This window comes from Lutjanus erythropterus, chromosome 13 (genome assembly GCF_056507025.1).
Source record: "Lutjanus erythropterus isolate fLutEry1 chromosome 13, fLutEry1.hap2, whole genome shotgun sequence".
NCBI lineage: Eukaryota > Metazoa > Chordata > Actinopteri > Lutjaniformes > Lutjanidae > Lutjanus > Lutjanus erythropterus.
Window position 1 is genome coordinate 26,193,083 of NC_139329.1, and position 11,687 is coordinate 26,204,769.

Below are 11,687 nucleotides of genomic sequence, written 5' to 3' on the forward strand. Positions count from 1 at the left end.
GTTTGGAGAGTGTTACCTGGCTTTTATAATGGTGCTTTCTGGTCTGAAAAGGCTGTCTAAAAGTTAAGTGGTGAAAATATATAAATATAGCGTACACCCAAACTGATACTGATTTTTTTTTTTTAGGCGAATCTTTTTAAGCAGCTAAAAATACCTGTTGTTGCTGACCCTGTCCACAGCAATCGATTGCTTAGCTTCCATGCTAGTTCTCTTCTCTGCCTCTACAAACTGGTTGTCATGGTGACTGGTGTCTACTGACTAAGTCATACAACCCAACTTCAAATAATCTGAAATATTCCTTTAAAGCAGCTTTAAAGAGGCGCTGAGGTGGCTCTCGCTACCGGAGAGACACTGCTTGTGTCTGAGAGTGAGTGCTCAGTTTTAAATTACAGTCCATGGTCTTGTCACAGCGCAGGCTGGCTGGCGTTTCTGCTTGTGAGGGCTCAGGTTCATTTAACTCCGGTAACAAGTCATTCCCCTCATCAGTATTGGCTGATCTAACTTGCTGATTATCCTGCTCCTTCTCCCTAACCTCTGCCTCCTCCTCTTCTTCTTTGTCCTCTTCTTTGACTTTGTGTACAATGTAAAGATGTCTGTTGAGAGACAGCACAGATGTGAAACACAGGCCACAGTGAAGGCACTGAGGAGTGTTTTCATCAGTTTTATGCTGTGGTATGTGCTGCTGGAACTGTGTGCTGTCATCTGTGATGAAACCACACTTTGAACAGCGGTACTGAGTTTTCAGACGCTTCGCCGAAGGAGCCTCAATACTGAAAGTGCGGTCCGGTCTCTCCTTCTGTGTGTCCAGAGCACGTCTTTCTGATGCAAGCCCCTGAAAATCAAGAAGTCACACACTTTAAAATGATGACTGCAGTTATTATTTTGTTGTTCGTATTAAAAAGTAATAAATAAATAAACTACCTTGCCCAAAGCCTTCTTTGCTTCCTGGACAGCTGTTTTCGGCATTTTGCTAAGATCGGGATTTTTGATTCCATGCATTAGACTAATGTGGTTCTTCAACATCACACTTGACGTGAATGTTGTCTTGGTGTCCGTGCAATACCTGAAGTATTACAAAAAAAGGAGGAGACGTGAAACTGAATGATCTCATAGTTAATTTGAACACACACTCATGACTGTGACAACAGTCATTTCCTAAAATAGAACAAAAAAAAGTACCAATTTTTTTTTGTTCTTTTTTGCATGTGGTAAATGTGATTGGCTGCAGACTAAAAACCATCAACACAAACAGGTTTCTTGATGAAGATGTTGTATTGAAACAACACAAATAAATATTATATTACAAATTATACACTGTGTGCAAGTCCTTTCGCAATTTTTTGGTCCACTCGCCCTTCGCATACACACCTCTCTCATCTAATAGATGTGCAAAGTGTTCATTAGCTCTTGACTTTCAAACATAAAAATCTTACCAGCAAGTGTAAATTTTCTTTTTTCCATCATGGTCACTGCGAATATGTCGTCTCAGACTGACTGTTGAGTTGAAAGACTGCTCACAATGCCGACACGGATACTTCCTCACTGACTGTTGAAAAAAATAAAAAGGATAAGTGTGGAAATATGAGCTTATCACATGTAGGAAAAGTTTCTTGCAACTTGTATGGTCCTTGTTAACTAGAGTTATGAGGTAATCATGAATGTCTAATGATCTTATTATCTACACACAATTATTAATTTATTATGACAACTAGAAGATGCTGACGTATCAGATGCACCATTATTACTTGTTCTTGTTAAGTGTAAAGTTCAAACATTTTTCCTTTATATCTCAGGAGGAGTTTATTTATTGCAGGCAATTTAGATTTGGAAGTACAATTAGAAATAGTTGCATGATACATGTGTATTAAGATTCCCATAACCACGCCACACCTTGAGAAAAAAAATGTTCCTACAGTTGTACTAATTTTCCCTTGAAACCACTTTCCCTCTGTGGTCCATAACAACAGCTTTTTGAATGAAGTTTGAGCAACGGTGATACAGAGTCATCCTGTAGGCACGATTGGCTGTTTGTCACTACTGAACTTCACTACCATCTACTGGATTTTAAGATGCATAGCATTTATTCCACCAAGGTAAAAATGCCTTGGTTTTCATGCTACACCGTTCCACCAGGTTTCAAGACAATTTGGCAAATACTTTTTCCGTTATCCTTCTGACAATTGGGCCCAAAAACATAACCTCCTTGGCAGAAGTACCACTGTAATAATAATTGTGGCAATTATCCATTACCACAATCTACAATCTCGACAAAGTTTCAGTAAATGCACCACACTACAATGGGTCTACACAGAGTAATTTCAATCTGTATTATCAGGTCACCATAAAAAAAACATATAGAAACCTGAAGCCGTTAAGCATGATGTTATGCAGCTGAGAATCAGCAACAGGACAACACTTGCACAAAACCCTTTTGGCTATAGACCTAAATTCACACCAGAATCAAGACATCAGCACCTTGTCTCCTGCTGCAAATCTTCAGTCCATTCAATCAACACCTACTCTGACCTCCTGATTTCAGGAGCACAGCTCAAGAGTAGCTGCTGAAAGGACAGCTGAATAATGGCTGACTACTCAAACTAATGCTCCGTTTAAATGTTGATATATTTTTCAGGTAGACTACAGACACACACACAGACACACACAGACACTTCAGCATGGGGAGTTCATGGTCTCTCACCTTTCCGTGTTTGGTCTTCACGTGAGACACGTACGCCTCTCGCTCAGAGAACCACTGAAGACACTCCCCACATGTCCAGCCGGTGGGCTTCGCACGCGGTCTGCTGTCCTGCTCAGCCTTTTTTCTGGGACTGTCTGCGTGTTTAACCAGACTGCGAGTCTTCTGTTGGACGGAATGATCAGGCTGGTGCCAATCCGTTTTGTCTGTTTGTTCACTGTTCTTCTCACTCTCTTCTGTCATGTTTCCTACATGAACACCCTGCAGAAAAGAAAATACATCCATGTCAGTAACCATGTAAGGGCTGCAAATGACAATTATGTTCATTATCATTAGTCTGTTTGTTGGTCCATAAACTGTCAGAAAATGGTGAAAAATGTCACTGTTTCTTAAAGCCCAAAGTGATGTCCTTGAATATTTTGTTTTGGGCACAACTCAATGATATTCAAATTGTTGTTTCAGAGGACTTGCAAAACCAGAAAATATTCACATTTGAGGCATTTAAATCAGAGGATTTGGCCATTTTTCCTTAAAAATGCCTGAACAGAATGATTGAACGATGAAATTAATACTTGACAACTAATAAATTAATTGACAAATTGTAGCAGCACTAGCTCATGTACTATAAGTTATAAGTCATTTAACACAGAGTACTCATTAATTACTCGACAACTATGCTTTTGCCAGTGTGGATAAACAAGGTTGACTTTTAGCAGTGTTGTTGGACTGTGTGACTTCATAATTTACCACATTTATTTATTAGAAATAAACAGAGGATTAAATAATGTGAGAAAAAGCCAACATAGTAAAACAACAGCTGAGCTTCTCTGGGCAAGTTTAACAACGCCTCCAAATGCTGAAGTTAAATGTCAGTTTTTGCACATTTCTGACATATAATTTCAATGGAAATAAGGAAATTAGTAACCAGTTGTTATTGCTTTCAGTACGTAAGTATCAAATTGGTATCCACATCTGCAGATGAATTTATTTAAACTGGCAAACCTTCGTCATATCTCTTGATAAAAAAAAACAAAGAAAATAATGCAACCAGGGCTAACCTTGAAGTGATGCATCAACAGCTGCTTTTGTGGAAAAACTGAGTTGCATTCTGGACACTTGAACACGCATGTAACAAGCTTCTTGGCATTCTCATGGAAATGCTGAAACAGTAACTGTTTTTTCTTGAACACCGTCTCACATGAACACTTAAAGATTAACCTGTAAAACAAAGAGAAAACTGTTAAAACGAACTGTAAAAAGAAATGTACAACTTTTAACCGTTGGGTCATGAGATGCTGACTTACTGAGGTGATGTTTTGCTGGCACTGTGTTTATTTTTCAGATGTGCTTCACAGCCGTCAGCGGTCTTGAAGGCAACTGGGCAGACAGAGCACTTGTAAAAGACTTCACAGTGTCTCTCCTCAATGTGAGTCTTTTGTCCTTGAAGAGTCTTGAAAACCATATCACAGTGAAGACATCTACAAGAAAAAGACACTTAATGAAACTTTTCAGTTTTCACTGTGCTGTATGTTTTTAAGGCAACATGCCTTTCATGCTTGCTTACTTACTTGTACCAAGCCTTGCGAGCGTAGTGCAGACAGTTTTCCCTGACGTGCTTCTGTATGTCTGCAGAACGACTCAGGGCGCCACACTCAGGACAGCAGTAAGGGGACTTGTGTGTGTGAATGCGTTCATGAGCTCGGAAGCTGCATTTGTTGGGTAACAACATTGAGCACACCTGACACATCTGTGTTATAAAAGAAATAGAGAGGGAATCAAAACAGATAACTGTGAAACAGGGAAAGCTCATAAATACTGGTCACAGTGCCTTTTAAAGAAGTCTGGTGATATTCTATATATTTTTTTATATTAAGCAAATCGAATTAGAAGACTACATACAACACTGAATTGATCACAAACAACTATTATACTCGGTGTAGCCAAAACCTGATATAACCTATTCCTTTGTGCCAAAGACCTCAAATGTACAAAAACTATTAAAGCACACAAATTGGTCACAGCACTGCATTGGGCATCAAGTTCCTTCATTACAGTGAATGCGGGATCTATACTGCTTTCAGTATATCCCACATACTTTCCATCCTCCACAAGAACATCAAATGAGTATTAATTATAGCCTGACCGATATATTGGTTGACAAATATTACTGGCCTGATATTGGCCTATCACAGCTATATTGACCTCTATCAGTATTGTCATATGTGTTGTCTAATGCGTACCTGATATGTGCCAACAGAACATAATTCAGATTTTATAATCTGTTAGCATTTTCAGCCAGCATTTTATGTGTATTTGTAACATACAGTTTCAGTGCCCTGATATGGACAATTTTGGGCAATTAAGTTTTTCTTGTTAAAGTGTAAAATAGCCTGCCGCCCATACATATCATTGTCACATGTGTTAACTATGATTGAGAGATCATTACACAAAAAACTGTGCTTTTAATTTTGGGGTGAACTATCCCTTTAAGAGATAAACTGACACCAGCACACTTTTGGTTTTGATCTTTCACTGAATTTTTTGACAATAACAAAACTATAGAATATCACCAGTCATATCCTTTAGTATTTCAATAAAACATCTACTCACTAGTCCTTCCACATCTTCTGACAGCCTCTGGTAATGACCTGCAAGTGCTTTGTAGTCAGGTAACTGCTTGTTACACTCTAGGCAGCGGAGTCGGTGGCGAATGACATTATCTGGATACAGGGGAAGGACAGGTTGGTTTCTGGATAATGCTGATGGTGAGGTGTAAGTGTCCGCATTCACAGGTTCAGTACAAAGGGGTGCAAACATCTGTTCCTCTGCTATGGGCTTCATATGGAGCTGCGTGCACTGCATCACCATGCCATTGTTCTTGTGTTCTCGTGCATGTGCCAACAGGGCACACTTGTTGAAGAACACAATTGTCTTTGCGCAGTGCGTACATCCCACTTCGATGTGAACACTCCTTCTGCTGTAATGATATGCAAGACTCCTTTCCACTCCGAAGGAGTCCCCACACTCCAAACAGCAGAATCCACGTGGTGGAAGGTGGATGTTGCTCTCTGGAGGGGGGTTCAGGTTGGGCACATATGTAGGCACAGGGTTGGCATTGTTCAACAGTCTGTTTAGGGTTCCTGCTGCTGTGTTGGGAGCAGACGTGCGCGAATAAGGTTTGGCTGTTTTGACCTGATGCACCAGTGGGACAGTGCTGTACACTGTAGAGGAGATAGTATGTTGGCTTTGCTGATGGGATGTGGACCGTGCAGCTACTGAAGCAGCAACACTGTGAGGGACTAAGTTCAGACTAGCTAAGTGCATTGCTTTGGGAAGGAAGTTTGTGCTAGTTGTATTGCCTGCTGTGGCTGATCCTCTCTTTGGTTTCTGCCCCTGATGTGCAACAGATCGTTTGACAGAACCACTGGTATTATGGAATACTGTTGCAGACTGACCTGACCTCCTGGAGTTAGTGTCTGATTTGTTGTGTGAAACTTTTGGTGAAGATGTACTAGCTGTAGCACCTTTAGTTCCAACAATGCTTTCAACAGCTGCACTTTGAGACTGATGAGGAGACATATTACAGTAGGAATCTTCACTAATCATACTCTGTGATGGAGAGGATTCATATGCAGAATGAACTTCATCTGTCTCTGAATCAGGGAGTACATTGGTGACAGTGCGCTTAATTTGCCCAGATGTGGTTTTGATGGTCTTAATTCTGACCCTGGGTATGGCAGGGGGCGACCCAGATGCCACTGCAGGGGATGCTTTGCCACTACTATCACTGCAGATGCTTACAGGGCTATCAGAGGGCTTCATTAATCGTTTCACAGCTTCAAGTGGACTTCGGGGGCTTCGTGGGGACATAGGCACATTGGGGCCTGCTTTCATGCAGTCATTTTGAACCACTGAGGACTCTCTGGGATCTTTTCTAGCATTCAGAGCCACCAGAGCCTCAAGACAAGATGATAATTTAGATGTCTGGGGTTTTACATGTGGATAAGGAGCAGGAACATCCATTGAGGTTCCTGAATTGCAGTTGGTCTCAATAAAATTCAGGTTGCCACTTGGTGGGGTAAGTGCACTGTGTATTCTAGGAGTTTTATCTGTTTCATTGCAGTCAGAGGACTCTTCACTTCTATTATGTTCTGCTCTGCTCCTCTGAGTGTTCTTGGGAATATCAGAGTCCTTTGGACAGTCATCAAACATGCTGAGGTCCACCTTTTTTGGACTATCTGGGATTGAAGGCTCCACCAGAACTGAAGCTTCTGGAAAACAGGGCTTTTCTTTTGAATGCATTTCATCTCTACTACTCTGGGTGTCTTCAGACTCAGGACTGGAGATAGGACTAAAATGAGAAAGTGACTGGGAAAATATTGGCGTCCCGTCAGGTTTGTGCTGGATAGGTGCCTTTCCCAGAAGCTCTCTTGAACTCTCCCCATTCAGAGCAGAGACAAATGACTTGGAGAAGACAGTGTTAGTTGTCTCAACAGTGTCAACTGAAATTTCTTGTCCCCTGAATCCATTTTGCAACGCCGGTCCAAAACCTTCCAATGACTCCTGGCGACTTGTGTTTTTCACAATAACGCTTACAGCAGGAATATCTGCAGTTGTGACAGCTTGGTTGCTCAATAAGTTATCATCCAAACATATTCCTGTGTGTTTCAGCTGACTCTCCGTCTCCTCGTGACTACCCTGGATGGGTTCTTTGGCATCCAAGCCTGTGGCATCCGGGATGTCAAAGGCGGCCAGAAGATCATCAAAATCTGGGGTTTTCATGTCACCCATGGCTGCACAGGGTCATAAACCTACAGAAAGACACAAAGAGGTAGTTTAATATATTATTTTAATTTACACAATGGACACCGCAGGTAGAGCTTAAGAAACTCCTGTCAATATTAAACAGATGCTTTAAAGTCTGATTAATAACTGTTTGGCAGCTGGTTAATGTCCTCTGTGCTAATGTTAGCTTAAGCTAACCATCAAAGCTAAACGTCAACTGCTGTCTTCGTCTATGCAGCTATTTTGTGCCAAGGCATGCATTAACACACAGTTATATAACAAATAAACTTTTAATACAGACTATTACGTCCCTAGCGATAAACAGAAATAGAATAACCCTTCGTAGGCCGACGTATGTGAAAGTTGTTTTGCTGTCAGCATAGCTAGTCAGCTAGCCGAGAGGCTAACGTTACCTAACGGAGCAAAGACAGCCAGTTAGCAATTTAGCTTAGCATGCTATCGCGCAAAACATTTAGCCATGCTATAAACGTTAAACTCGTCACTTATCAATGCACAACTGAGCCTACCATTTGATCCGGTTATGTTTAACAGCTCTAGAGAATTTGCTAAACAGCCAGTAAAGTGCGGCCGCTCACTGAGTAGCAGCTAGTTTTGAGTGTTGCAGGGCTTCATTAGCTAGGCTACAAGCTACTAGCGTTAACTTCGTTTTCCTTTTCTTGTTGTTGGGCGACGGTAGCCCTGGACGTTGACTTACAGGCGAGAGGCGGTGCCATGCACAGCTTGAAATATTACTAATACATGTCTCCAAAAAGTGGTTCAGTTGCTGCAATGCACAAATGCTGCCATTATTGCATCAGGTAGGTAATGAGAGGTAGGTAGGAAATGTATCATGTTAATATCATTCTTACACTGAGCAACTTAAAATTGAGCAGGGACCAGCTGTCAACAGATGCTATGATTAGTTATGTTTTTTTTCACTCCTTGGTCCCAAACAATAAAACAAATCATTACAGCCATTCACAGTTTGTATAAACGAACTCTCAGAATACTGGCTGAAAAGCCTATAAGGTATTAAATTCCTGCCTACTGTACAACATTATCCACGGTCTTGCTACTTCTCCACATACAGTTTGTTTCAGTATGCTCTTATAACATTCATAGTCTATGATAACATCAAGTAAACCAGAGCATCTCCCAGAGGCAGCTGTGTATGGCACAGATCCACTGGCTGGTCAGCTTTCTCCATCAGATCAGAGCTGCAGACCTCTGGAAGACACTAACCAGCACTATATCAGACAATGCTGCACCCTCTCTAGTTCAAATCTCAATCAAAAAATAATCAATCATGTGATCATTAACCACAACGCAATAAGCAATAAGTTGTCATTTTTTGAGGGCATGAAGGCCAAATGCCAGGGCAGCAAGGCCATCCCAATAAAACTGTTTTTAAGTCCATGTAAATAATGACTTTAAGGTAATTGTTATGAATGATTTTATTTGAAATGGATGAATAAAATAGATTTTTTTTTAATAGACGTAAATTTCATTTCTAACTTTTAATCTCTTTAACTTTGTCTGAATTGTAACTTTTTGTGCCATAACTCTGTGGATTTGCCTGCTGGGCAATCACTGATAAAATTTAATGAACTCTGGGACCGTCAATGGCTGCCCAGTGTCCTTGTTATGCAAATAAATGAGTAAATTATAATAGATAAATAGTTAAGAATTAAACATATGAGCCCCTAACCAAGCACACTCCATACCATTGCCACTGATCAATATTCTCTACTCCTTCTCCCCATGCTTGTAACCTTGTGTTCAAAAATAAGCTGGTAATAATTTAATCTTGCACTTCCAATAAAATGCAAAAATGCACGTAAAATGCAAGAATAGGCAAAACTGAAGCAGCAGAGGCTGTGATATCCTCTCTTTTAGTTCCTAGTATATCAAGCTCCAAAAACATAATGCAATTTCCATCATTTACCTCAACAGTATCTTTCATTAGCACTGTTGAATAATAATATATTATACCTAATATAATCTTATGCAACAGCACTGATTAGACCCTCACTCCCTGGTAAAAGTCTCAAGTCCAAATGAAATGGTACTTGTAAAGGTGATGTTACTGCACGTAGGCTAACAGTGAAATACAGTCATATGGTATAAAATAGTGTGCATGCCAAAATGATTGTAAATTAAGATTTGGTTACCCCAACACACTGTGCTGTGTGCTGATAAATGTAAGCCATCAGAAACATCACCAGTTGGATGTTGAACAGCAAAACAACCCATATACTCACTGTCCACCAATCTATCATGGTAGTTCTTGGCAATTTATAATCAGGATGTAAATAAAGAAAACCAGGCCTCAACTCCACTGTTTGCTCATGTCAGTATCCTGGATATGCTGTAAATCACATGGCATTACAGAGACAGATAAGGTATTGTTTTACTGTTTGATTTAATATAAACCACACTGAGGATTTCCTGGCAAGCAATGTTGACACAGACTGGCTTTGAATTGTGGGCTGACATAGAATTAAATCTAAATAGATATTCAATGAAACTGGGTCAATATTTGACATGTTTTTTGTAATGGAACTGACACTGAACTGCAGCCAGTTTCCCTGTGGTGTCTGTGATTTAGTCAAAAATTTACCAGTCTAATTTAGTTAGGAGGGACAGGTTCGGCTTTTTGGTTTTCTGTAAGATCCATGAACTCAATGACCCTCTGCACTGGGACCGAGCACACGCCCGTGTCTTTTTTGAGAGAGTTTTTTGACATCCTGTAAGACAGCTTTGAGGGCAAAAACATTAATGGCCCTTCCTTCCCGCTAGTCAGGCTGTAAAGTGATGACACCAATTCCAGTGAAGTTGCCAGTCACAGGCTTGTGGCACTTTGGTATCAGATAAGAAAACAGTAACTACAAACTTTAAAAAAGCAACAGGTAACAGGATTCAACAGCTTTGTGGAGTCTCAGTGGCCATATGCCAGGTCTATTCAATTACTTTTTTTTAGAAGGGCCCTTTGTCTGACCTGTAAAGTTAGGAATAAAAAAAAAATAAATTAAAAAAAATGCATCTAGTTTTCTTCACTTTAAACTAGTTTTCACAATTAGAAGAGAAACATAAAGGACAAAAGTACAGTAGGAAAAAAATGCACCCCTGTAATCCTAGATTACAAGTTGCTTGTTGTTTTAAACAGTGTGGCATTTATGAGCTTTTATCATTTATAATCATTCAGACTATCCCATTTTCCCTCTGCTTAAACCACCCAATTTAAAACTTTAATAAAATAAGTGTATCTGTGCTTAACAACAGACGTAACCAATTAATTTGTTAATTAAACTACTAATATAATGATGATCTTCAAATAAACAATGTAAACACCCATAAACCTAGAATGTTAGCAGGTTATTAAAATAGGATCACAATGATATACTTTTTAAAAATATTTCTAAATGATCAGAGGGCCAGATTGAGGTCTTTAAAGGGCAAGGGCACAGACAACTAACTGAATAGACCTGTCATGTACTGTACATATATCTAGTCAGAGGGTAATGTTATTAAAGAGAAAACTAAATCTGAGCAGTTATTTATTTTGTTTGTTTGTTGGTTAGTTAGTTTGTTTTGTTGTCAATCTGTGAATACAGAATGATTCATACTTAGATTAAAGGGATTAAATGACACACTGATTGGTGAAATATTGTGTAAATTCAGTTTAATATTGCAGAAATTAGGTGGGGTCTTTTGCAAGCGGTGCAGTCATTATTCCACAAGTGTTGTCTGACTCACAGCTTTGAATGTCTCATCTAAATTTGTCAAATTTAGTCTGAGTTGAAGGTGTACATAAAAAGAATGTCTTGGGTTATTAAACCAAGGCATTTAAACTTATGTGACAAAATCTGTTTAGGTCATTAACCTCTGCTAATGAATTTCAGGGTCTGCGAGGCTCTCTGAAAAGTTAGTGAACACAAATATCCTGCTTTTTAAAAAAAGAGAATTCATGTTTATGATACTCATCCAGACAGATGGAGCCCTCATTCAGTGTTATGAACCACGGACAAACCCCATTTTACGAGGAATCAGAGGTTTTTGACATCTTTTGCGTGTGACAAGATCAAATTTGAACAGCAGTGAATAGAACAAATAGCTGCCATTATGTCCAATCATGAATCATTACCCCGAAAGTAAAGTACAAATTGCATTGCAATATATTTAATGGCCCAGATAACAGCTTTAACTG

General features: G+C 39.6%; 1 protein-coding gene across 1 annotated transcript; it reads right to left on the reverse strand.

The window, feature by feature from the left end:
• On the reverse strand, nt 1–8,163 carry znf592 (zinc finger protein 592). The gene is made up of 9 exons (XM_084734675.1): nt 8,077–8,163; nt 5,306–7,506; nt 4,264–4,442; nt 4,000–4,173; nt 3,754–3,913; nt 2,699–2,956; nt 1,434–1,546; nt 922–1,063; nt 1–832 (listed from the first exon to the last, which is right to left on the reverse strand). The coding sequence occupies exons 2-9, from the start codon at nt 7,484–7,486 to the stop codon at nt 338–340; spliced, it is 3,702 nt and encodes a 1,233-aa protein (XP_084590801.1). The 5' UTR covers nt 7,487–7,506; nt 8,077–8,163; the 3' UTR covers nt 1–337.
• Between the last annotated feature and the right edge of the window lie 3,524 nt (nt 8,164–11,687).